The 27172-nt window shown below is 35.1% G+C and overlaps 5 protein-coding genes across 7 annotated transcripts; 3 read left to right on the forward strand and 2 right to left on the reverse strand.

Moving 5' to 3' along the window:
• Nucleotides 1–505: 505 nt before the first annotated feature.
• On the reverse strand, nucleotides 506–2225 carry LOC18600910 (transcription factor bHLH61-like). 2 transcript variants are annotated; one of them, XM_007031644.3, is made up of 4 exons: nucleotides 1999–2225; nucleotides 1368–1493; nucleotides 985–1155; nucleotides 506–727 (listed from the first exon to the last, which is right to left on the reverse strand). In XM_007031644.3, exons 1-4 carry the CDS (start codon nucleotides 2074–2076, stop codon nucleotides 629–631), a joined length of 474 nt encoding a protein of 157 aa, XP_007031706.2. In that variant the 5' UTR covers nucleotides 2077–2225; the 3' UTR covers nucleotides 506–628. The 2 variants fall into 2 exon arrangements, with proteins under 2 accessions (XP_007031706.2, XP_007031707.2); XM_007031645.3 differs by having other exon boundaries at nucleotides 985–1158.
• A 7636-nt stretch (nucleotides 2226–9861) lies between these two features.
• On the forward strand, nucleotides 9862–12939 carry ALPHA-SNAP2 (alpha-soluble NSF attachment protein 2). Its single transcript, XM_007031646.3, has 9 exons — nucleotides 9862–10187; nucleotides 10703–10752; nucleotides 10846–10918; nucleotides 11136–11215; nucleotides 11523–11674; nucleotides 11856–12015; nucleotides 12107–12154; nucleotides 12430–12510; nucleotides 12631–12939. Exons 1-9 carry the CDS (start codon nucleotides 10043–10045, stop codon nucleotides 12709–12711), a joined length of 870 nt encoding a protein of 289 aa, XP_007031708.2. The 5' UTR covers nucleotides 9862–10042; the 3' UTR covers nucleotides 12712–12939.
• An 855-nt stretch (nucleotides 12940–13794) lies between these two features.
• Nucleotides 13795–16202, reverse strand: LOC18600912 (zinc finger (C2H2 type) family protein). The gene is made up of 9 exons (XM_007031647.3): nucleotides 15977–16202; nucleotides 15573–15598; nucleotides 15229–15313; nucleotides 14918–15127; nucleotides 14697–14819; nucleotides 14562–14619; nucleotides 14397–14470; nucleotides 14116–14204; nucleotides 13795–14032 (listed from the first exon to the last, which is right to left on the reverse strand). The coding sequence occupies exons 1-9, from the start codon at nucleotides 16079–16081 to the stop codon at nucleotides 13963–13965; spliced, it is 840 nt and encodes a 279-aa protein (XP_007031709.2). The 5' UTR covers nucleotides 16082–16202; the 3' UTR covers nucleotides 13795–13962.
• A 621-nt stretch (nucleotides 16203–16823) lies between these two features.
• On the forward strand, nucleotides 16824–22605 carry LOC18600913 (peptidyl serine alpha-galactosyltransferase). Its single transcript, XM_007031648.3, has 8 exons — nucleotides 16824–17346; nucleotides 18116–18286; nucleotides 18537–18780; nucleotides 18906–19106; nucleotides 19380–19852; nucleotides 20579–20743; nucleotides 20903–21146; nucleotides 21457–22605. Exons 1-8 carry the CDS (start codon nucleotides 17048–17050, stop codon nucleotides 22120–22122), a joined length of 2463 nt encoding a protein of 820 aa, XP_007031710.2. The 5' UTR covers nucleotides 16824–17047; the 3' UTR covers nucleotides 22123–22605.
• An 818-nt stretch (nucleotides 22606–23423) lies between these two features.
• LOC18600914 (protein WVD2-like 7) lies at nucleotides 23424–26907 on the forward strand. Of its 2 annotated transcripts, none has more exons than XM_007031651.3 (9): nucleotides 23424–23768; nucleotides 24150–24800; nucleotides 24887–25249; nucleotides 25369–25427; nucleotides 25528–25602; nucleotides 25855–25930; nucleotides 26063–26125; nucleotides 26245–26355; nucleotides 26518–26907. In XM_007031651.3, the coding sequence occupies exons 1-9, from the start codon at nucleotides 23700–23702 to the stop codon at nucleotides 26743–26745; spliced, it is 1695 nt and encodes a 564-aa protein (XP_007031713.2). In that variant the 5' UTR covers nucleotides 23424–23699; the 3' UTR covers nucleotides 26746–26907. The 2 variants fall into 2 exon arrangements, with proteins under 2 accessions (XP_007031713.2, XP_007031712.2); XM_007031650.3 differs by having other exon boundaries at nucleotides 23430–23768; nucleotides 25828–25930.
• Nucleotides 26908–27172: the final 265 nt, after the last annotated feature.

A 27172-nucleotide genomic window follows, 5' to 3' on the forward strand; every position in this document is an offset into this window, starting at 1 on the left:
CAATTACATGCACCATGTGAAGAAAAACCTCCTGATTATATTATACATACAACAACTAGCATCTGTGTTCTGTTGCGTCGAAGAATAAAAGAAACTTAAAAAAGAACTGTTTCAGGTTATATATTGCCTTGCCCATACTTAACACTGCATAATAATTAGTATAATCACTTTGTTTTTCTTATAATGTTTATGACATTGTGATAATACAAAATCTGTTTCTTTTTGTTAGTGGGAAGGCCATGTCTTGATCACTTTCAAACACCCATTTTAACCTAAGCACTGCCTTATCCCTTTGTTACATGCATCATATACTATCATCTGGATAAAATCCTCTTTGCCTTTAAAAGGAAAAATTTCCTGGCAAAGCAGATAATTCTTTGCTGGAAGAAGCATTAATGGCCAATGGCCCAATGGTCAATCTTTTTTTAATTGTTTTTCATAAACTCATTTGTTTTCTGCTAGTACTCTTGAAGGCATATCATTGAATTTTGGAACACCTTCAATCTACTTTGTAACATTAAATTTGGGATTAATGATTGATCATTAACAACATTGCCAATAACCTACATCAAGAAAGAAAATGCATGAAAGAAAGTTAATGGATAACAATTACAAAATTCCATTAATTTTACTCCTGTTGATCAGTACTTTCACTCCAATTCCTAATAGCTTGCAACACTGCCTGTTTCACCACTTGTGCATCAATGGTTTCACTTTGTTCTTCATTCTGCAAAAAAAAAAAAAAAATCGTATGGTTTTTTTATCATCATCATCGATACGATGCAAATGTCGTAATTTGCCATTGGAAAAATCAGATAACTCAAAAAAATGAATCATGGTTCCAAATTTATCATATGAGCATGAAAACAGACATCAGACGTTAATAATTCTTCAACCAATTGGGGAACTATTAGAAATTTAGACATGAAGATAGATAGAACAAGTACATATAGATATAGTGGGAAGACAGGTTCAGACTCTTACTTCTCCTCCAACTGCTTGTAATCTAAAACTGTCAGTGCAAGAAACCCTAGCTTCCAGCACATTGAGACCCAGTTCTTCAAAGGCTTCCAGGATAGAAACAAGCAGACCAGGGCAGCTCTTTTCTGAGAATACATTTATCAGAAATCCCTTCTCTAGGGTTTCTACTGTGACCTGCTATGAAAAAATACATAGAGAAAAAAACAGAGAAAAAGTAATAAGTGCATGTATAGGTTTTTCACCATGTTGGAAAAGGAGAAAGTACAGTGTTGAAGTTGAAGCACAAAAGGGAGAACAGTACAGTACAAAGATGATTCAATGAAGGAAACAAGCTAAAAACTAGTATAACCAGAAAAATGTGCATATCAGTGGTTGGAATGTCTTACCACAGGCAATGGATTTTGATGATTTGAAGTTTGTGCAGCTGCTATATCTTCATTCAGTCTTTCTACTTTCTGTTTTAGCTCTTCAATGTACTTCGATGCATCTACTATGATTGATGTTTTGTTCAGCTGCCATACATTTACAATGAAACTGGGTTAGCACAAAGTTTACTCTTGGTTTATTTTTCCATTTCTCTTTAATTTCCATTGATTTTCCTCCAAGAAAACACAAGCAACATAGAATTAATAATCCAGGATTATATATCAAATAGTTTGCATCAGATACCAGAAAAGAAGCCACTAAAATTCCAAAACTTTAAAGGGTAACATCTTTCTCATTTCCTGTTCCTTTTTCTTTTTGGTGACTCTAGGGTGATTCGATGAACTTGAGCATTGACAAGAAGTAAGAACAGTGGATAGAGATTATGATAAGGCAGCTAGAAAATGAATAATTGGCAATAGACAGAAACCAACAACTACAGTGAAGCAAAAGAATTATTAAAACTAACAGCAGAGGAGAAAAGATGAACAGAGGCTGAATTTTTGTTGAATATCAAAAGAAAGGATGAATACATATACTCAAAAATGAAAGCCAATGAAATCAAAGGGCTTAGAAGATAGATAGGAAATTTACAGCATGAGAGTTAGTAATGGAACGAAGAAGTTGCAGCTTCTCATGCAGTGCTGCTCTCTTGTGCTCCCTAGAAACCATCTTGCGTATGCTTATGTCTTCTGTTTATATCCTTGAGAGGCTTTTTTCTCTCTTTATTTATCACCCTCACCTTCTTTTTCTCTCTTTGTTTTCAACTCTCTGCAATGCTCTGAGGGTGTTTAAAAGAGAAGGGAGGCTGAGCTCTCAAATCTATAGGATCCTCTTGTTTGCTTCCCACATGACTGCCTCAGTTTCTTCCCACCACAATATAATATAGAATGCATCTCACTTTACCACATTGCCCCTTCTTGTTCATATTTTCTCATTTTTTTCCATTTTTTTTGTGATAATCCCATTACCAAGAATTTGTGGGAATGAATGATCCTATCACCAAGACTATAGTGGATGATCTATTTACTAAAATCAAAGAAAATTCCCTCAAGTATATATCAGCATGAATATACATTCTATCTTCTATATGTTGAAAGTTTTACAACAAATGAAAAATGATAAGGATGAGGATTTAAGGAAAGTCAAGAATCTTAAATGAGTTTAAAACTTTATTTAGCTCAAATTTCAAGCATGAATAGATGATTAACACTAATGTGTGTGGTCCTTAAAATGAACTATACTAATTTTGTATCTTTCTTTTCATTTCAAGGACAAAGAATAATACTGACCTCATATTATTTTCTTAGTTTGTGAATGTAATAAGTTGCCTTCATTCCATACTCTTTCCAACTAAGAATGGTTGGTATTGAAATTCTTTATCTTGAGATAGTATTTACCTTCTTATTTTAGGAGAGTTATTTTCAATGTTGCCCAAAGTTTTAGATAATTAGGTGTGGACGAAAAACTAATTTGTAATTAAAGTTTATGGTTATGCATAGGGTGAGCAACAGTCCAAGGTCGCTCGCAGATCATCTTGAAATGATAAATTTAGTTCGATTTTAAAATGATTTGTTGACTTGATGAGTGGTTTATGATTCAACATGTTTAGAATTGAGTTTTTTGGATGGTTCATGGTTTTAAAATCGAGTTTTTTGGATGGTTCATGGTCTTAAAATCAAGTTTTTGGACCAATTGTAAGCTAATTATTACTATATGCAAAATAACTAAATATTTGTAAATTACAAGACTTGAACCAAAAATGGTGCCTTTTTTAAAGATTTTGATCGTTAAGCTAAAGAATTATTTAAAAGTTTAATGAATAATAATAATAATAAAAAGCTACCAAAAATATTAAACAAAACTTTAAGACTTTAAAAATAATAAAGTATAACAATAACTAAATTATAATGTGAATTCTTACATGGATGTATGAAATTTCTTATAATATTTGTAAAGTTGGTATTTAATCATAATTTATATTTATAATAATGAAATATTATTATTTTAACTTTTTATTAAAAAATTCAAGATCGATCCTCAATCACACAAGACAGTAAATATGGTTAATTTTAGAAACAATCTTATTAAGATATGGATTGATTCACGGTTTAAAATTTTTAAGATCAACTCTACGTAAATGATTCATGATCTCGACTTCAAAACCGTCCACTCAAACTATGCACATGCTTAATTACGCCACTAATAATAATTACGAAAAATACAAATAGAATATCTCTAGAAAATTTCTTTTAGAGGAGGGAAAAAAGAGGGTAAATGGGGAAAATAGAAATGGGGAGGTGAGGTGGCATTGGGTGTCAAATAAGGAGGGAATGGCGGGGAATCATGAGCTCGTGATGTAGAGGAGTGAAAAATTGCCATCGAAAGAAGTGAAGGAGAAGCAACAAAAGGATGTTTAGTTGTGATTTTGGAATGCCTCCAAACACTCCTCACGGGGGCTTTTTTAGACTCCTCCCCCTCTTCCCCCCCTCTTCCCTCCTCTCTCACCAGCTAGCCGTCACCTCGTTGTCTTCTCTCCCTCCTCTCTCCTCTCTCCTCTCTCTCTCTCTCCACACGTGCCACTCTACCCTATCCCTTAATCACTAGTTTTCCAACTTCTCATCAAAAGAGAATTTGGCAAGTCATGTATCATCTAATCTTACTCGTTTTCTTGGAAATTGTATCCATGATATATAGTTTGCAAGTGAGGGAGTATACTTTGACATGCTTTTGATCTTTCCATGGCTATATATACCTATTGACTTGAAGCTAATATCAATGATGCCTTTGACTGATCATGTTCAATATCCCATGCATATCTATCAAGCTATGTATATATATATATATATTGCCATGCAACAAGTTTGAGAGAAAATCAACTCCTCAGAAACCTATTTTTTTCTCTAAATCCATTGCCAATTGCATACATATCAGATGAAATCAAGTTTCCGCAAGGATTTGGAGGAATACCCTTTTCCCTTTGGTACAGCTCTATGCATGGGAAGATATAGAAAAGCTAAGTAAATGGATCACGAACTCTGCAGGGGCCCGGGGGAGGAAGCAAGACTGTTTTTTTCTGATCAAAATCGCTGGGGGCAAGCTCTTTTCTCCGATGAACGTGTCACGAGATGTTTGTATCTGAGTCTTTTGATCATATGCAAGCTAGTTTGGAGTTGGATCCTTGCTTCCAGCATTGTCTCCATTCCACGCGGACAAATCATGTACCCACCTATTCACATGTGTGCCCTTTAATCATTACAACAAAACAACACTCTCCATACAAATACCTGCGCCTAACTTGTCTCTTGCCTTCCATGAAATGCTGCTCTTTCCTACACTTTGTTTTCCCTTTTTTCTTTTTTTCTTTTTTTTTGTTATTAAACTTTCCATTGATTTTGAATTTGATCCCATCCCTTCCCATTCAATCACAGTATACTACTATCTAGATTTTACTATAGGGTCTCTGTAGATTCGATTTCCTTTCTGAATATGAAAAAGTTGTGGGATTAAATTTTTCTTTCCTTCTGTCATTTTAAGGTTATTTTTGTTTGTTTGTTTGTTTTTATCCTGGATAAATAGCCACCACTTAATTATAAATGCGTGCGTTGAATGACATATGAATGATTCATTATTTGACAATACTCATCCCTTCTAACACTTTTGTTGAATGAGTGTGACAGAATGCTTATCATTATTATGAAACTAAGAAAAAAAGGTGAGAAAAATACAAAATGAACAACAGATAAGCAATTGTTTGTCTTCACACCACCTGGAAGCTTGTGTTTAGTTTCTCTCACGACATATGCTAGCTATAAGCAATTTTGTGTAATTGATCTCTTTTGCTATCTACCACCATGCATGCCAATCAAATTAATGATCTTCCCCCCATGCCCCTACAAGATTAGGGTTTTAACTTAATTACTTATACCCTTGATCATAGATAATTTATAGAGTTTATTTATGCAAGTGATGCTTTTTCTATTAAAAAAACAATTTAAATCAACTTTGAGTAATTTATACGTGGAAAGTGCGAAAGTTACAAAATATTGTAGGGTTGAGATTTAAAACAGTAATTATACTCAACAAGATTAAGATTTTAACTTAATGACATAGTTCGAATGAGCATTTATAGTCCTAATCATAGATAATTTTAGAGTTTATTCATGTCAGTGAAGTTTCTCATATTAAAATAACAAACAATTCAAATTATCAACATGGAGTAATTTGTATGTTATGCACACAATGAAAAGTACAAAATAATTGTAGGGTTGAGATTTAAAAGAATAATTAAACCCTACAAGATTAGGATTTTAGCTTAATTACATAGTGAATGCAAGTATATATATACTCCTAATCATATATCACAATTTGATGCTCGGTACTAGAATTACTAACAGATAAACGTTATAAATAACTTATAGAATTTACTCACGTAAGTGAAGTTTTTCATATTAAAAAACAATATAACTCGACATCAAGTATAAATATGAACATACACAATATAATTATTTTGAATGAAAATTGAAATCACTTGGTCAGAGCTTTTAAGTTGTTCTAACTAAATAGAGTGATCAGTGAGGGGGAGTAAATTCATTTCTTAATGCATAAATGCTTCAAAAAGGTGAAGCCTGTAGCACCTCTTTTTAACCTGGCTCGATCCTAGTCATATGACTTGGTTAGTTGCAAAAAAGTTGGAGATTGATGAGAAGATTCTCTTTTGGATTTGATTGTTGCTGTATCACATGATTCATATATATATATATATATATAGGACATGTACGGGAGGAAGTGGAGACCTAATGCTGATATTGTAAATACGAATACGACATGATAAACCCTAATTAAAGCATACTGATTGGTGAAATTATGGGTTATGCATATGCTAATTTGTTTACGTTTTTATGTTGGTTTTTATATATATATATATATTATGTTACAAATGTATTGATATCACGTGACAAAATAAAACAAAATAAAAAACAAAAACAAGACCAAAATAAGAATTATATTTTTTAGAGGCAAGCCATGCTGAAATCAGAAAGGTTTCCCGTGACATTCCCAGGCCCTCTCATATTGCTTCAAATATATTACCAAATATAAATTCCCATATGATGACAAAGGCTAGCCAAAGACACATATATGCCAGACTGAAACTTGTTAAAAATGCTTCATCTAAAAATTTTCACTTAGATGTTTTGCCTCGAAAACCTCAATCGGGTTTTACTAGCCTTAGAATTAAAATCGAAAATTCCGGTTTAATCGCTTATTAATAGTAATTACTTGAAGTCATCTCGACCTTTTTAATACACGATTAAACTTGTCAGAAGAAAAACTTATTGATGATATTTTTTGACAAATTTTTTTTTCTTTGTTTTTTTAATCATATCTAAAAACTCAATTGATCAAGTTGCTTGCTTGTCTTAGGAATTAAAATCAAAAATGCCAGTTTAATCGTATCGACCCGTATAATTGATGGTTAAATTTGTCGAGAGGAAAATTTATTTATAATATATTCATATATATTCGGCAAATTTGTTCTTTTTTCTTATTGTATAATTTATCGTTTTGCAGAGCAGTAATATATAGGATTCTTGTGACTTGATAGCAAAACTCACGTGAGTTTCACTTCGGGAAAGTACATTCACATGCAAATGTGACAATGGAAACAAAATTTATAAATCTATAAAGTTGAGTGATAAGTGCTTTTGTTGTGTATGCATGTAGAGAGAGAGAGAAATTCATACATGTAAGAAAAAAAAAATTAAAGAATCTACAAAGATAACATTAAAAACAAAGACAAGATCGAAGTCTTGTTTTCTATATATATAAGTGTACAAACATATCAATGTTTGGTAAGAAAGGAAGGGTTGAAGTTAATAATATCTAACATAATCAAATTTTATTACCTTTTAAAACCCAAAAGAAAGGTCATTTTCAAGAAGCAAATTTAATTTTCTCATCTTTAATTTCTTTTCTATGTTTTTTATTTAATTTTTTTGGGGGGAACAAAAGGGTCGTTTTCATGAGTCTTTCACTCTTAGAATTTCATGTATCTAATGCCTACAAACAATGCTTCGCTGTGATAGAGAGCTTTGCTGTTGAAGTGCACAGAGCTATTCATGCAAACAAATTAGCCTTCCTCTCTTGACAGCTATAATCATTTGTCTTTTCCTTTCTCAAATAAAAAGAGAATAAATAAATAAATAAATTGTTTTGCCCAAGCATTCCCATGTTTGTTTTCTTCTATCCATTTACCCTACTTCCTGTCCATTTTCCTTTGAATATTACAAAAATTTTTGTCAAACAAGGCTCAAATCTTAGCTAATAACATGACAACATTCGACGTTGTTTTGATGTAAGAAAAAAAAAAAACTGCTACTATAATATAAACTCGTGTTTCACCTTTCATGAAGTCATCCTCGCACCATGCTGTGGACCCAAAGTTCTTTAGAGGAACTACCAAGTTTCTGGAAATGGAAAAATATGGGAGGAGTGGAATGGTAAAGCTGATCATGTTCATGTATTGTTTTAGTTGCTTATAGTATAATTAAGCATATCTTGCCAATGCAATATCAGACACTTGGTTCGACATGTCCTTAATGAAATCGATAGCCGGAAGAATTCAATCGGAGACATCGTATTTGTTTGCAGACGCATGGTGTGGTAAGGTTTGATTCGTGTTGGGTATCTCTTATAATTTCTTCTGTTACGTGGTAGGGCTTGATTCATGACTCTCGACATGACATGCATTGAGTCAAACTCAATAAGTTAAATCTTGACAGCGAACAAATCGAATTCGAGTATTCACGTCGTGTCAAAACCCAATAAATTTTTGAATAACTTGACTTGTTTACTAATGAAGTGCGGGACCATATACAAACGGTCTAGATATAGCAACAAATGGTGCACACCACACACCAACCCCAAGATATGTGCCAAAAATGTTTTAGTAAATTGTGAGAAAAGGAGTGGAAAATTTAGGTCACGGGAGGGGAGTGTTGATGGGGTTGTATGTATCGAACATGATACAATTTCAGTTTCATTAACATGGATCATATATAAAAGAAACCAAATCCCCTCACTGAAGGATACATATATGGAGCAAATCAGAAGATGCCGGGCAGGCCCTTTGTCCCTTGTTTCTTTCCTTCACATGAATAGCCATAGTGGGGGAGGATACAACCAAACCTCTGAATGGCACGGCCATGGCCATATCTGTGCGACTTTTCATTAGGAGTTTTCAACTGTTATTCATTACACCCGTACTTCTTTAAACCCCACAAACTAGGCGAGAGATACCACTTACCATTATTAGCCTTTCATCGGTTTTTCTTTTTCTTCTTTCTTTTTTTTTTTTTATTAAAAATTTATTTAATGGAGAATGAAGAGTTTTCAGCATTTGGAAAAGGAATTATTTTCTCTAAACTGGTAAGAAAATGGACTTTGTTTGTTATGTAGTCACTGTTGCTTAGCAAAAGAAAGGACTTTTGTTTGTTTTGTCTTGTCATTAAGGGATAGACCAAACTAATTAACTCTAATGCGGTCATTAAGTCTCGAGTCGGCTATAGACTTGATTCGACGTTCGTGTAATCTCACCTTCAATTAATGTAATTCTTAGCAAAGACATCTTAATTCTAGGATATAATGTTCATAATTACCACTCTTCTTAAGTTGATAAATCGAATTTATCATCCATCTTTGAATAAGGGCAATTATATATTCTAATGTAGTTTTTGAATTTGATACAAAAATAGTTAAAAGTTAAAATATCGTGTGAAATATTCTTTTATTTTCTCGTTTAATATTTTTTTACAATTAACTTTTGACTTTTTTTAATCAAACTAAAAATTAGGACATTAATAAAATTACACCGGATCAAGAATGAGTGATAAATTCGATTTCTCACCTAAAATAGAATGGTAAATTTTGACTTGATCCCTTTAATTTACTCTTATAATAATTTATATGTATGTGATCATGTATGTGTCGTTTATGTAACTTTCGTACATAATAATTGTATTCTATATATTTATTCATTATATTTTATTTATATAATTATATGTGTATGCGTGCACATGGACCTTGTACTTTGATTTTACTTTATTCATGTATGTAATTACTTGTATATATGTGTTTTACGTTTGCGCCATATGATCCGACAAATACGGAGTAGCTCGTGGATATCCGATGGAGTCGGGCTCAAATTTGTTGACCAAGCTAATGAATCCGGCCCAATTATTTAAAATTAAGACATGGTCTTAGGCCCATTTTAAAGCCCAACTAACCATTAATTTCTCTATAAGGCTTAAGGGACCCATGAAATTAGGCCTAAGAGGTGCTACCCTGGTCTATTAAAGAAGTCCAATTATTTTAAAGAATTGGTTCTGGGCCCATATCATAAGCCCAAACAGTCTAAAACAAATGACTTGCCTAACATTGAACCTGAAAACTCTTTTCTAGAGAAAATTTCAAAAAAATCAAAAGAAGAAAAATCAAAAGCTAAAAAAAAAAAAAGAAAAACAGAAAAAATAGGTCAATCTTGACTGATATCTTTTCTGTTTGATTCCTTAAATCTTAAGAGTCCGTGATTTTTAATTCATTTCTGATCGAACCAAAGGAAAAGAAAAAGGGGGGGAAAATGGGAGATCAATTAGCGAGAGGAGAAGATTTCGAGAAAAAGGCAGAGAAGAAGCTAAACAGCTGGGGATTGTTTGGCTCCAAATATGAGGACGCCGCCGATCTCTTTGATAAAGCTGCCAATTGCTTCAAGCTCGCCAAATCATGTACGCAAAAGCTTAATTCTTCAATTTTTTTATTATTATTGTTATTATTATTATTTTCTGTTTGTTTCTCGAGAAAATGCTGGATTAGAATTACAACATGGAAGTTTGGAGATCTTCTGTAATTGGCGATTGAGAAACCGCAATCTAAATGTTTTTGTAAAAGTTTTCTGTTTGTTTGTGGAGAAAATGATGGACAGAAAACAGTTGTCAGGAAATAAAATTTTCGAGATCTCGTGATTAATGTTGCTATCGATGTGACCGAAATCAGGATTTTTTACGCGATCAAGTTTTTTGTTTATATTCTTTTTCTTAATTTTTAATTTTTTTATTAATTATTATTATTTTAATTCAGTATTTTAGTTGTTTTAATTCAGTTAGAAAATGTGAAATTCAGAGGTTTTTCCATGATCAGATTATTGATTAATTACTTTATAATTCACTAGATATTTGAAATGTGTGATGGAAATTGATTTCTTGAAAAGCTGTAAGATTTAATCGCTTTGTTGTTTTTCCAGGGGACAAAGCTGGATCAACTTATGTAAAGTTGTCAAATTGTCACTTGAAAGTAAGTACTTCAGGAGTAATAGCTTTCGGTTCTTAATAACGTACTGTTATGTAAGATTTAATTGGACTCTTTTGTTTGTTATTATATCTGTAGTTAGAAAGCAAACATGAAGCTGCTCAAGCTTATGTTGATGCTGCTCATTGCTATAAGAAAACAGCTACAAAGGGTAAGTGTGGAGTGCATAGTTTCACTTCATAAGAATCGTTTGGGGTAGTTTTCTTACCCCCTGCCTTTTGTGGGATAAATGTACAATTTACCGTATGGCCAGAAAGTATTTATTTTCTACTTCCCTCTCGAAGTAGGTTGAAGCATTGGGCATATCCATTTACTTGATCTTACCTCTGATTAGGATCTAACTTGAATAACTGTTTGTTCCTATACAGAGGCTATATCTTGTTTGCAGCAGGCAGTACATATGTTTTGTGATATTGGAAGGCTCAGCATGGCTGCAAGATATTATAAGGTATTATTCATACATCAATATGCAAATCTTTAAAGAAAAAAAAAAGAGAGAGTTGATCATTTACTAAAATTGCTTATGCAGCGTCAATTTAAGCTGTAGTTTTACTTTTTTGTTTGATTGATTGGGTAATGTTTCTTATATTTCCTCGATCTTCATTACTAATGTTGCCAGTAGTGTTATATGTTAAGCCTTCTAGGTTGTTGTGTTTTTGTTACTACTGTTTCCTCATATCCACCACCCTGCTGTAAGGTCTTTGTATGATAATGCTGCAGTTATTCAAACACATGGGTGCCTCTTTTACGTGCAGGAAATTGCTGAATTATATGAGTCTGAGCAGAACATTGAGCAGGCCATTGATTACTACGAAAAGGCAGCTGATTTCTTCCAAAATGAAGAAGTATCTACTTCTGCCAATCAGTGCAAGCAGAAAGTTGCACAATTTGCTGCTCAGATAGAACAGTAAGCATGCTAACTTCTTGTAGACATTGTTCTTGCAATGTCTAAGTGCTGTCTACTACTATGGATGGATTGTAATCATTATTGGTGTATTATTTTGCTAACACCTTTGCATAAACACTCAACCCCCCCAGTATAAAATTTGGGAAAATTATTGATAGCTCTGCTTTTGATATTTTTCCAGATACCAGAAAGCCATTGAGATCTATGAAGAGATAGCACGTCAGTCACTTACCAATAACTTGCTGAAGTATGGAGTTAAAGGACATCTTCTTAATGCTGGCATCTGTCAACTCTGTAAAGGTGATGTTGTTGCAATCACCAATGCATTAGAGCGATATCAGGTTGAATTTTGGCTCCTTTGGCATCGTAGCACCTTAACTTTTTACCTTAGTTTGGTTATATTGAACTTGTATCTGCATTTGCTTTCTACAGGAACTGGATCCAACTTTTTCTGGAACAAGAGAGTGTAAATTATTAGCTGTAAGTTATCATAAGTAAACATTTTATTTCATTTTTATGATTTATTTTTCTATCATTAAAGGGTTAATAGGATTATGTTTATCAGTGGTGGCATGTTCGCCATTTGTTTTATTTTTCCCTCTTTTTGTCCTTCATGTGGATGATATATCCAGTTACCGTCTTATCAAAAACTTGCTAACTATATAATTAATTTACTTTAAATGGTAGTAATTTTGAGAATCCGGTTCGAACTCTTTGTAATACAGATGTTAATGAGGTTATGCTTTATGTGACAGGACATTGCTTCTGCCATTGATGAGGAAGATGTCACGAAGTTTACAGATGTTGTCAAGGAATTTGATAGCATGACCCCATTGGTATGTCAATCTCCATTACAAATGCTGGTTGGATGGTCTAGAACCCATTGGATTCTGGTTCTGTCCCCTGAAATTACGATTCTAATGTGCTTGCGGCTGTTTCCACAAAATGCTGTGCAGGATTCTTGGAAGACAACCCTTCTACTTCGGGTGAAGGAAAAGCTGAAGGCTAAGGAACTGGAGGAAGATGATCTTACCTAAAAAGAAGCTTCATGTGACAACTACTGTCTTGTGTTTCTGGTCTTTTAATGGTGACTATTGCTTTGTATTATGGGTCTGTCCTGTTATACTCATGTACTCCCTTACAACAATTGGTTTACGAGAGATGTTACTACTTTGTTTGGCTTTTAATTTCAGAAACTATGCTGGTGATTGGGTGAAGACGAGTTTGTAATTGGAATACACTGCTGTGTTTTGCTTTTATGGACACCTCCAATAGTTATTATTCATTGTGAAATAAGAGAGCTGGGTGATCCCTGGATTTTGGAAATGCCGTCTCATTTCCTTGTAACAATCGATGAAAGAGTTCATTCCTTGATCAAAATTATCTTAAGGGGTTACAGCTATCTACAGCTTTCTTTGTACAAGGGTAGATAATCTGACGAACAAATGTGTAATCCAGTGACACCCTCTGTTCAGAACATAAACCACTCTTAAAACCAACCTTGAATTTGTTTCAAGCTGAGAGGTGAAAGTATAGGGATGTCAATGGTTAGTTTGGAGGTCAGCTATGAGGATGTCGAATCGGGTATTTTTAATTATTCAATCCAATTAAGTAAATATCTTACGATATTTTATCATCGTAAAGAGTATAAGATGTGGTTGGATATGCCAGGATCAAAGAGACGAAGGAATGCATTGAAGATCATGCTTCTGGTTAAGGCAGAGAAGCTAGAAGGTTCCTGAAAAGAGGCAAGAAAATGTCATGGAAATGTAGTTGAACAGGAAGAGTGGCAAGCTAAGAGCTAGGGAAAGTACAGAAGCAGAACTGCATTAACAACTAACATTGTTTGAAAGGTTAAAGGCAATCATAGCTTACAGTACGATACAAATTCGATCTGCAAGATCGTGGATCTCCTTTCTGAATGTGCAGCTTTAATTTCAAGTTACAGCCTATAAACTCTTTCACTCAAGGAGTTGGTAGAAGAGAAGAGGAAGGAACTTGGTTCATATTACATGCCACCCAAATATACAGAAACAGTAACAAATGTAGGTTATGCAGCGTGTTCAAATAGGACTTAATAAAACTAAACAACCAGAGACTTTTTATCACACAACCGGACCTCAGCATGAATTTCTATCCAGATTGAGATTAAAGAAAATATCATGTTAAAATACAATATAAAAATTTCAGCCGCAATGGTAAGATACATAGCTCTCTCTCTCTCTCTCTCAGAAAGCACAAACAGCTACACCCCTCATCATGATTGATGATATACAAACCTAATATATCTAAACTGGTTTTTTCTTTCGTCCACTTAGTGAGATGCGTTTTAGCTCTTGCGAGCCCCTTTTTATTCCCCTGCAACATAAATACCCCACATTGTAATGGCTTCTGAAGCTCAATAAGATGATGACAGTGAAAAAAGTGTTCAAAAGACTTACCTTTGGTACAAGTAAACAAAAATGTAGAAAAGCGGCAGCAGCATCAAAGTCAAAATGGATATAGAAATGTAAAGAATATTTGTACGCTTCTGCACATATGAAACAGGATGATATGCACTTAATCAATGACACATATAACCAGGATAGTCATATAAACTTTTCCTATAAAAGTATATATGAGAAGAGCTGAGCTTATGGTTGATTGTTCATTCACATAAGTGTGCATGTGCATGAATTAGGAATAAAAAGTTAAAACAATTTAGGATAACAGCGAATTCTACCTTGGACCCTTTAGAGAAAGGCTTTGGACCTCCGGTGCACGTGTGGGCATCACAGAATTGTCGTAAGAAGAATTCTATGGATTTAGCAACATCAGAAAGCAATACACAGGTTGGAAAATGTGTAAACATAGAAAACAATAGCACTTGTTGTGGGAAGATAAATACCATGAAGACGGCCTGACAGAGGACCATTGCTGACTGGAAAACAACTATCAGCAAGACTCTGCACAGAAGTTTCAAAATAATGACACAAAGAACATTAAAATATATAATTTGCCTAAGAAATCTTTCAGAGGCCACCTCACACAGATGTTTATTCCTTTCAGATGCTGCAGGATTGCACTTAGTCTTACGGGGTGCGGAATCCATGACAAGGTCACAATGCAATGCACCACACAGGTCAGCTAGACACCTGCTCTGACTCTGGATTCAGCAAAAGCATGCCATAATTCAGATGGTCAGTTTGATTAAAATATAAATTAGGCTCTGGATGCTAATCTATCCAATTATAGCTCACATACCACATTCAGCAAATCGAAATGCCTGTTGTCAAAATGCTTATCCAGATACTTCTCTTCATAGAAATTCTTATTACAGTAGCCACATTGCCATTCATTTATATCTACATGGAGCTTGTGCTGCTCCTGATCTCTGTACAAATCATTGTCAGGGTGAAGCCTACATCCACTTGAAATTTTGTATCGCTCTTTCTCCACAAAGGGCATCAGATACTACAAACAAACATTAAAGATTACTAGTTTCAGTGACCTATGCGAAGCAAAATATTCAGATGATAGTATCTTATAACTTTGACACACCACCCATTCAATACCTCCTCAATTATTTTCCATGCTGCCCTACTCCTTTCTCTTGAACAATGTACAACATGAGCATTCCCCTGCTTTTGCTTAAAGGTTCTAAAAATCAAATTCACAATTTCACAAGCATATGCACATCAGTTATGCATATAAAGGGAAAGAAAGAAGAAACATTATAACAATATCTCTTAAAAATCACTAAACAGCGCTAAGTTTCAGTGTAGTAAATCCAGCCATGTAATATAGAGCATGAAGAAATGCCACATTCTTCAGTTCATCTTAGGGGTTAAGTCTGTCATGATTGAAAAAATAAAAGGAACAAAGGACAAGTAACCAAGATCAAAGCACATAACATTACCTTGCAGCTGCAGATTCTTTGTGACCCTGGGCAAACAACAAACTCAAAGAGTTCAAATTGAGTGAGAAATGATGACAAGAATAACAAACAAAATGAAAGTATAGCTATAGAAAAACGCCATAAAATGGCTAGGCAACAAGAAATCAAATGATAAAGAGTAACAATGCAGTCCAAAACACAAAACTTTTTAGTACAAACAAATATTAAAGACACAAATTTGAGATTTTCCAAATCAAGAAATCCCTCAAAAATTTACTCTTTAGTTGAATTCACCAATCAGTGAGTTAAACATACAATTTCCGTCATTTACATCAAATTAATCATCATTTTCGATCCGGGTTTTCTTTGAAAGCAATAAATTTGATTAACTAAAGAAGAAACATTACGAGGAAAAGCTATGATACCTGGTTTTCTTGAAGAGGGGAAGCAGAGGAAAAAACTGATGGGATTTGAAGACAGATTGATAAGCATAGAAACAAGAAAATGAACCGTTTTGACCACTTTCCCATTTTTCAAATTTCAGTTTGGAATCTCTGCATTGGATGAAGATTCCTTATTTTGCTTTCGACATCAGGCAAAACTTGAAGGAAAACCAAAAAAATGAAAAAAGGCAGCATCTTGGGTGTGGAAGGAGGTGTTTTCTCGGGGAAGTAGAAAATCCGCCACATCTACCCGCCACCTCTACCCAATTGGAAGGTGCCACGCTAAGGTCACCATCTCCTTTGACTTGCTTGCACAAAAATTACCTTTCTTAATTTTTTCACTAGATTTTTACCTAAATTAATAAATCATTGAGTCAATGGAATAAATGCTGTAGTCAAAAGTTGGTATTGTTACTCATGATTAAGTTCAATTTTTTTTTTTCATTTTTTTGGTACAACTAATTAAGAATAAAAAGAAAGAAGAGATTTAAAATTGGGTTTTGATTTTAATTTTCAGATTTGGGTTTTAACTTTAAATTAAGGGCAATTTGTTTTTCAAGTTCTCTTACTAAAAGAAAAGAAAAACCAGAGTGAAATCAGACAAATATTGTAAAAGAGAGAGAGAAGACAACCTCCTGATCAGTAAAATTGCCACTAGTTAGTTTCTACTTGGTACTTTGTCGTGTGACATTGATTTCTTTCATGAACGACAACAACTTCCTGTCGTTTAATGTTACTTTTTAACTTTCCCGTGAGCGAGGCCGCTACTATTTTTGTTAAGAGAGAGGGGGAAATGTTAAATCCAGATTTGCCATTTCTTTTCAATAGATTAAACATTAAAGAATCTTTCCATTTTTAAAATTAAATAACATAATCCCACAAAACTATCTAAATTTTTAATAGCATTTCTTTGCCACCATCTTCTGTTCATAGAGCTACTATAAAATGTAGAAGTTTTCCACGTTTTGACTTCTTGCAACTTGTTCACTCTCATGAAATTCAGATCTTTTAGAAACTACCCATTTCCAATCAGGCCTTGAAATTCAACTTCCAATGGCCAAATTCTTAGCTTTCATGATGCTGCTGAGTTTCTGGGGTAGCTTCATTTCGGGTCAAAACCCGGGTCTTGAGGCTCCATATAGGATCCACACTCTGTTCTCTGTGGAATGCCAGAACTACTTTGATTGGCAAACGGTTGGATTCATGCACAGCTTCAAGAAGGCCCAGCAACCAGGGCCAGTGACCCGGTTATTGAGCTGTACGGAGGAGGAGAAGAAGAAATATAGAGGGATGGATTTGGCTCCTACTCTCGAAGTTCCCTCTATGAGTAGACATCCAAAAACTGGTGACTGGTAAAGTTTCTGCCTTTTTTTCATCTGTTCTTTTTTAACTCTTTTTTGGATTTGAAGTTCTTCTCTCTTTGGTTAATTTTGGATTTTGATTACCTGGTTGTTTTTTATGTAAATTGTTGATGATGGAGTTTTTTGTCTAATATCAATGTGTTTGATCTAAAACTATCATAATTCAAATGAAGTATACTTTCTTGAACTTTTAACTCTCGTTTTTGGTTAAAGTTCTGTTCTTGGATTCATCAAGTTTGTCAATTGTTTTGTAATTGTTGTTATCAACTCAAATAAATTAGTCAGAAAGGTTTTATTTTGTTTGGGTTTGGCCAAATGAATATACTTCTCTTGCTTTCAACATTTTGATGCATCAAGATTAGAGGTTTTCTCTTTGCTCTCAACGGTTGGAAGTTTACTTGTTATTCTTTAGTTAATTTTTGCTTTTCTTTTCTTATTTCAAATTAAAACAACTTATTGCCTTATGATAGAATGTTCGAAAATTTCGTTTTCCCATGTTTAAAGGTTCAAGAATGATGGGCATCTTCCATTTTCATGCTTACTGCCCATTCCTTCAGGCATATAGCCTTCTGACGTTTCCTTTCTGATTAAATTTTCTCATTGTACAGTAATAGAGTGCATTATAGCTTCCATCGTGTTTTTGTTTTTCGCATGATTTATTTCAAAGAAGCTTTTACTCTATTTTCAGTACAACTCTTTGAGATCATAGGAGTTTGGAAGAACTTCTTGGTGGAGTAACAGAAATTTTTTGATTCTGCAGGTACCCTGCAATTAACAAACCTGCTGGAATTGTCCACTGGCTAAAACATAGTAAAGATGCACAGAATGTTGACTGGGTTGTGATTTTGGATGCTGACATGATCCTCCGAGGTCCAATTATACCTTGGGAACTTGGGGCAGAGAAAGGCTGGCCTGTTTCTGCTTATTATGGGTACTAACCTTTCATTATATATTCAAATTATGCCATTACTGAGACTGAGGATTCTACTTGGGACACTGCTTCAACATTCAGTATTTGGGAACATTTTTTTGGTTTAGTAATATCATATGCCAAAAAGTAGATACTGAAAAGAAAAATATTTTTTGTGCGTTTTGTTGCTAGCTGTAGTTGCATTTTGCCGATTTTCTGTGTTCATTTTCAATTTTCTCATTTAGATATTCATAAAAATTTGGTACTACAGGTACTTGGTAGGATGCGATAACATTCTGGCTAAATTGCACACAAAGCACCCAGAACTTTGTGACAAGGTTGGTGGGCTTTTAGCCATGCACATAGAAGATCTTCGAGTTCTGGCACCTTTGTGGCTTTCCAAGACTGAAGAAGTACGAGAAGATAGGGCTCACTGGGCAACAAATATAACTGGTGACATCTATGGGAAAGGCTGGATTAGTGAGATGTATGGTTACTCATTTGGTGCAGCAGAAGTATGTTATATTGTTTATATTATGCTAGCATAAAAAGAATAGAAAACTTTTTTGTCCTTCATCCCTGCTGTGCGTGATATTTTTATATTCATCTTCTTGTTTTGGTCATGTTCTTTGATTTTCAGGCTGGACTTAGGCACAAGATTAATGATGACTTGATGATCTACCCAGGCTATACTCCACGTCCAGGTGTTGAGCCTATTCTTCTTCATTATGGCTTGCCAATTAGAGTGGGAAACTGGTCTTTCAGTAAATTAGATCACCATGAGGATAGTATTGTTTATGACTGCGGGCGACTCTTTCCTGAACCTCCTTATCCTAGAGAAGTAAGTTAACTTCTAAATTTGGAGGAATGAATCATTAATTCTGGTAGAAAATTTGTCTGCAGTAAGATGCCTGCTTAAGTGCTTATTTATTTTCCATGTAATGCATTTTTCTCTTACTACCAAAGAAAATTGAGGCATGCTATTTGTTTTATTAATGAACTAAACATCATGTTTATAACCTAATTGTACATATCAACTGTTGTATTCCTAATAACAAATTGCATGTAAGACTCCTGTTATAGTGGAAACTTAGTATATCCTTTCCCTATGCAGGTGAAATCAATGGAATCTGATCCAAATAAAAGGCGTGGCCTATTTTTGAGTATAGAGTGTATCAATACTATGAATGAGGGTCTTCTTATACATCATGCCAGACATGGATGCCTGAAGCCAAAGTGGTCAAAATATCTAAGCTTTTTGAAAAGCAAAACTTTCGCGGAACTAACTCAGCCAAAGCTTCTTACTCCTAGTAGGGTACAAACTGAGGTGGCCGAGGAGGAGAAAGGAATTGATGAACCCATAAGACCATATCCAAAAATTCACACCCTATTTTCTACAGAATGTACTCCTTATTTTGATTGGCAGACTGTAGGACTCATGCACAGTTTCCGCCTCAGTGGCCAGCCTGGAAATATCACACGTCTCCTCAGCTGTACAGATGATGACTTAAAGCAATACAAAGGCCATGATCTGGCACCCACCCATTATGTACCTTCGATGAGCCGCCATCCACTAACAGGCGACTGGTAATTCTACATCTATTATTATTTTCTTTCACTCCAGATAGTAGAATCCTTAGTTGCTAGAACTAATTATCTCTTCATGTACTGTGATTACTGGTGTTTGCTCTGCTATAGTATTATTGGTTAACAACAGGCTGTTTATTGGCATTTGTAGCTTTACTTTTGGCAGTAGGAATAATCTTCTTTAGGTTGCCTCTTGCAAAATTGTTCTTATTTGATAATTCTCCTAGCTCAAGTTCTACTGGGAACTAGTATTGTGTCTTATTAATTTGGAAATGACCTTCCTCTTGATTATAGGATTATGTATTCTGTTAAGCTTTGAGATCCTGTGTGAAGGATATGGAGTTTATATGTCATTTTCCATATTTTGAGGACCAACCTGCTTTTAAGTTGGTACACTGGAATATCCCATTCTTAATGCCTGTTTCCTTTTACATATTCCCTGTAATTGGTTGACTACAACCTGGTGAGGTGGTTGAACACTCTAACAGCTAAGGGCAAGTGTACTGGTTCTATCTTGAGAGTGACAACCTAATGCAGAAATGGGTACTGGTTTATGTTTTTTGAATATGGCATATTAGTTAGGTAATATAAAGTTTAATTTTGTGAACCGTAAACAACCCTAGACCCTCTAAAATCAAGCAAGAGATTAGGAAAATGTTTAGATGACCAACCTTCATGAAGTAGAAGGCATAGAATAAACTCTTGTTGTTGCTTGGTCCATGTCAGGTATCCGGCAATTAACAAGCCAGCTGCTGTTGTTCATTGGCTCAATCATGTAAACACTGATGCAGAGTACATAGTTATTCTTGATGCTGACATGATCTTGAGAGGACCAATTACACCATGGGAGTTCAAAGCGGCACGTGGCCGACCAGTTTCAACCCCTTATGAGTAAGATGAGGAGAACAAGGATTAATGTCTTTACTCAAATTCTTTATAGAGTACTCTTTGTGCATGCATCTTATTCCCCACCCCCCATACTCTTTCTCCACCTTCTCTATTTCCGATGTGTTTCTACTTGCTTACTTATTTTATGGCTATGCATGATAGATACCTTATTGGCTGTGACAATGAGCTTGCAAAACTTCATACTCGCCATCCTGAGGCTTGCGACAAAGTTGGAGGTGTTATTATCATGCATATTGATGATCTCCGGGAATTTGCACTGCTATGGTTGCTTAAAACGGAGGAGGTCCGAGCAGACAAAGCTCATTATGCAACAAACATCACTGGAGATATATATGAATCTGGGTGGATCAGTGAAATGTACGGTTATTCATTTGGTGCGGCGGAGGTATTTTCTTTTAGTCAAGTTCTTAGAAAATAGATTGTAATTTATGTCTTATAATATCCTGGTCACGAGATTATGGAGTAAAGACAATAGTATGCTTTGAGGAATTGCTTTGATGTTTGAGTTTATTATTAATGGTATTTTGACTATAACAAATTCCTGTATAGAAACACTCTATTTATTGCTCCGGATAGTCTTAAATAGTAATTATTTTCATAATTATTGTTCAATGATGTCTGATCCAGTGAATATTTTTTAGAAGTTGCAACAGATTAAATAATGTCTGTTATGTTCCTCTCCTCTTATCATGCAGTTGAAGTTACGGCACCATATAAGCAGCAAGATATTACTATACCCTGGATATGTTCCTGAACCTGGTGTCAAGTACAGAGTTTTCCACTATGGTTTGGAATTTAAAGTTGGGAATTGGAGCTTTGATAAGGCGAACTGGAGAGATACTGATGTGGTGAATAGATGTTGGGCTACATTTCCAGACCCACCTGATCCTTCGACAGTTGAACAAACTTATGAGAACTTACGTCAGCGAGACCTGCTTAGCATTGAATGTGCAAAAACACTGAATGAAGCATTGCTTTTGCATCACAAGAGAAGAAACTGCCCTGACCCTACTGCCTTATCCACTCCAGACTTGGATACAACAAAGGATATCACAAATTCAAGGAAATTTGGTACGTTTGCTGGGAATGATGATATAAAAAGCAATCCAGTTCCCAGAAATCACTCGCAGGAATCATCTCTACCTAGAGTCAGAGATGGACTCTTTAGTACTTTAAGGTTCTGGATCATTCTATTATGGGTGTTTTCTGGCTTGGGTTTTATGTTAGTCATGTTAGTGGTGTTTTCTGGTTATAAAGGTAAGGGATCATCAAAAGGTAAAAGTAACAAAAACAGGAGAAGATCTTATACAGGGTTCTTAAATATGAACGAGCGCAGTCGCAAGTCTGAGGTATCTTTGTAACATCGAGTTGCTTGTAGAGAAGACAAATACTTATTTTATAGAGGCTGAAGCAAGCCTGAGCATAATAAAGAGATCTGAGACAAACATGGTGAAGTGAATCTCAATAACACAGTTGGAGTTTAGAAGACCTTTCTTATTGCAGTAGGAAAATACAATGTTTCAGTGGTTCTTCTAACTGGAAAGTCGGATCATAGATTGACATTGTAATTCTTGTTTACATATACTTTGGTTTCAAAGCTCCTACCAAGAAGACCACCTTGGCATGCTATTTTGGTCAAAATTTGGTTCCGGAATTGTATTATATTACCCTTTGATTTTATTTTGAGCTTCCAAGCTTTTGCATATTGAAATGGTATGACCATTGTTTTCAGATGTTGTACAAAACAAGAAATGGAAAGCTTAGGAAGCAAAACAAATATTCTCCATGATCTTTGCTTACTTATAGCCATTTTTCCTGCTGGTTCAAGATGTTCACTTCAATAATTCTCTCTTTAAAACTGATTGATATTTCAATCATCATCTTCTCAGTTGCTTCAAAGTTTTACTTCGGTAATCCTGTTGGACCAGAGTCCCTTCGGGCAAACAGGCCTTACCTTAACATATGGGCTTTTATATGGCCCTTTTGGGTATATTTAACATATTTATATGATTCCATTGTTTTCTTTAATTATTACTAGAAACAGGAAGAAAAACATTGATCCAAATACTACAACAATGGTAGATGAACCCCATTTTCCAATGAAATGGATGCTTAGAGTAATTTACTATTAGTTACTTGTATTTTATTCTTACCACCTTCCTGATAGCTAGAGTATATCTACTCCTTGGTGTACAAAGATCTAGAATACTTATATGAAGTGCAAGAATGATGACATTCAGGTTCAAGTCTCGTGGGGATTTAGATTGGTAGATGAAAGTAAAACTTGCAAGAATTCCCAACAATCCAATCCCAAAAGCTTGACATGCCCAACCCAACATAGGTTTTGTTACTTAACACTGATGTTGCAACTACTGGTTGTTCAACATGGAACATCCATGAAATCTAACCACCCCCACTTTTTGGCTAAGCTGTTATAGTTTGGGTGGAAATAATGCCAAAACCTGCCCCTCTAATGGTCCAAAATTAGATCCTGGAAAAGCATGGCTGTCTCTTTGCTTCAAAAATCAACCACAGAAAATGAACTTCATATCCAAGACCAAGTAGGGTTTGTCCAAATTCAAAACTGCCCAATTATCTGGGCTCTTTAAACTTTCAAAATCAAACCATATGGACGTTAAAGGGATTTTTCATTTATTTCAACAAATGGGTCCCAAAATGAAGCTGGAAAAAGGGTTGCAGCTCTTCTAAACATGGGAGTTGGCCCCACTTTAGACAATAATAAAAGATTGCTCTGCACCTCTATCTCCTACATGGCCTACTTTATTCCAGCTTGTGCTTTTTCATTTTGAATTTCAAATTTAAATTGGGTTTTTTTTCTTGCTTTCTAGTTTAGAGAAAGAGCACATGGAATATTACACACAGATAGAATAATTGCTAAAGGTTTGGATCATTTGGGGTTTGCAACATTTGCAAAGACATGGGAGAATCAGCTTGTCTCATGCAACCATTTTCTTATACTGCTGGGATTCCAAATGAAGCCAAGGAGGTCAGTTCATGCATATGCATTTAGAAATCTTAGTACTCATGTCTTTGTCTTTCATGAAAGTCTATAATAGATTTGGATGCTAATAATTCATTGGAACCACTAAAGGTTCTTCCTGTATTGGTCCTACTCCTACTTCCATAATAATTCAAACCCACCAAAGTTGTGTTGAAATTGTACACCAGAGCTTCAAATTTTGGATGATATTTGACAAGTTAATTTTCATAGTTTTGTTAAGTTTCCTTCTTTCTGGTTACTTGAGTTGTAACTTGTTTCCATTTTGAAAATGGCTATAATTCTGAGACAGTGGCTGAGTTAGGACTTTGAGTTTGAAATTTGTACCATGAGAAACTACAGAAAGTTAGAAACTTTTTCTGGTTACAGGGGAACCCAGTTCACGGTCTTGGACAGTCAATATCTTTTGGTCGATTTATGTCTGAGTCCTTGGCTTGGGAGAAATGGTCAACATTTTCTCATAACAAATATGTGGAAGAGGCTGAGAGATACTCTAGGCCTGGATCAGTTGCACAGAAGAAAGCTTTCTTTGAAGCTCATTACAAGTCACTTGCGGCTAGGAAAGCAGCAGCCTTGCTTGAGCAAGCTAATGCAGCAGCAAACAGTGCTAAAGAAAGTGAAGTTGAAGGTGGGGTTCATGATATTACAACCCAAGGTTCAGAAATGACGAACTCAAACTCCCAAATACCAGACCTTGACCAAGAAGTCAAGGCACCAAGCACAAAAGCTGGTTCTATTCATGATGGTAAAGAGAATAATTCAGATTTTGTCAAGTTTGAAAGCGGCAAGGTGGAAGGAGATGATTCAGTCGCTGAACACCATGTTCTTTTGGAAAATTGTATGAAGAATGAATCTATCGAAAGGAAAGCGAGTGTTGATAAGGTTGTAATTAGAGATGTGGAGCTTAGAGAAACAACCCAAGTGGAGAAGTGTGTGAAAGTTGACCAGCCAAGACAGCTTAGGGAGATTATAGAATCGGAGCTCAGTGAAGGAACCCAGATGGAGAAACCTCTACTTAAGGTAACAAGTTAATCTTTAGCCCATGATTTTACTTTGATTTCAAATTTCAATGTCCTTGTGTTTACATTGTTGTTACTGTGATGCAGAGTTTCAATACCAGTCAAGATGAATTTGAGGTGACAAGCAAGAAGAAACCAACACATTCTTCCTCCAAGGTGTCAGCTTATGCTAGAACATCCAAAGTGCCATCTTCACCTGCTAAATTCACAGCTCCCACTCGTCCCAACAAGGGAAATAATCTCACTCCAATGGCCAAGAAGTCTGCTATGGACATTTCAGATAGAAAGAGATCAACTCCAAAACCAAGCCACAAGTCTATCAATTTCACCCCTGCCACAGAATTCAGTAAAATAACTTCCACAATTATCCAGAAGATCGATGGTTCAAGAATTGCTTCAAATTCTAAAGCATCTAAAGAATGTGCAACACCTTTAAGGACTCCAAACACGGTGCCCTTTTCCTCTGCCACTTTACCATTGTGTTCCACTACTCCATTTTCCTAATTGATCTTCCAACTTAGCAGTTCTTGTCATGGATGCTAAATTAAATTTTCATTCATATACTGCAGGCTTCTACGAGTGGAAGACCAAAACAACCCTCAGCTACCCCTTGGTCCGAAAACAGAAGGTATCTAATGCTCATATAAGAAAATATGTTAGTTATTCAAACTAGAAAACTTTTGGAACATTCAACCTCACACATCCTTTGTCATATGTATGCGTTACAGTGCTAGAACACCCTTTAACTCCTCAGCCAGTGTGAGCAAAACAGCTCGCGGGAAATGGAACTTTCTTCCTACAGAGTAAGAAACTTCCTTTTCTGAAACTACTGTAAATTGTTGTGAAACATAGGTTATCATGATTTTCTGGATAACTTAAAAGAACTAAAGCATCCTAGTCAATTTAACTAACTAGGAAACCTTGAAAGCTAGTAATCAAACACTAATGTACAGTCCTATGTATTCATTGTGGTGGCATGTGCCACTCAAAAGGGACTTGAAGTCCTGATTTTTGTCTTTTCATGCCAGTTGTTCAAAGTTTTTGAGTGCCTGCAGAAACAAATCGCAGTCCCCTGGTATATTTGCATCTTTCAGTTTGAGGACTGAAGAGAGAGCTGCAAGAAGAAAACAGGTAAGGCTCCACATTACCACCTGCTTTATATTTACTATGTTATATGATGTACTTCAAGGGACCATATTAATTTTGGATCTGAGATGAATATATACATTCACTCACTTCACAATTGTCTCTATCTTTTTTCAGAGGCTTGAAGAGAAATTCAATGTTAGTCAGGAACAAAAAGTGCAGCAGCAAACAACACTCAAGGTTGCTTCTTAATCCTGAGCATCCTTTTATGTTTTGTAGGATCAAATCATACCTATTCATACTCTATGGAGCATATCTGAGCTAAGTAGGTTACTATTATCCTCTTTATACATTTGCAGGAAAAAGCAGAAACAGAACTCAAGAAACTACGTCAAAGCTTTTGCTTCAAGGCTAGACCATTGCCAGATTTTTATAAAGAAAGAAGAACACCAAAAGATCAAATGCAAAAGGTATACAAGCAAGTTCTCTTAAGTTGTTGAAAAATGATTCTATAATGACCTCTTAGTAATTTAAAAACCATCAATGATAACTTCAAGTTAGAAACAATAATTCTACGTTATTATTACATAACTAAGTTCTTCCTATTTTCTTGCTCCTCTTCCTCTTCACAGGTTCCATTGACACAACCAGAATCACCTGCCCTGGGAAGAAAATCCACTCCCAGCAAGGCAGGCACTGCCCAAAGCAAAAACTCTCTTCCTCATCAGAAGTCTTTGATTAAGAACACTTGCTTCAAGCAGGTCCCAGAAAAGAAAAATCAAGTTTCAGTTCGTTCTCTCACTACACGAGTTCCAGCGCCTGCTCATGGGAATACAACTCCAAATATCCAGCATACTTAAGATTACAACATAGTAAAATTTTGAATGTCAGTTGTATGAAGTCCAAATTACTTTTCAATACAAATGCTGGATGCCTAGAATTGGATGAAAAGGAGGCTGTACCCAAAAGGAAATTTCCTTAGGAATGGAAATTTTCCCAACAGAAAAATTTATTTCCAAAAATCTTAGCAACTTCATGTTCATATGCAGCATTTCTTTCTGTAATTAGTAGCACTATTTAATAAAATACTGTAAAAAAAATCTTGTTGTGCCTTGAAACAAGTTATGGTGCACCGTGACACTTGGGGAAGGGTAAGGGCTTGAAAGAAAGAAACCTACCTTGAAAGAAATTATGCATACCCATACTTGCATAGAGATATTCAAGAATTTGCAAAAGTTTTAGGGCATTCAAAAACCTGAAACAGGTTTTGGAATATGGAGTTTGTAT

This window comes from Theobroma cacao, chromosome 4, assembly GCF_053813885.1.
Source record: "Theobroma cacao isolate CCN51 chromosome 4, ASM5381388v1, whole genome shotgun sequence".
Lineage (NCBI taxonomy): Eukaryota > Viridiplantae > Streptophyta > Magnoliopsida > Malvales > Malvaceae > Theobroma > Theobroma cacao.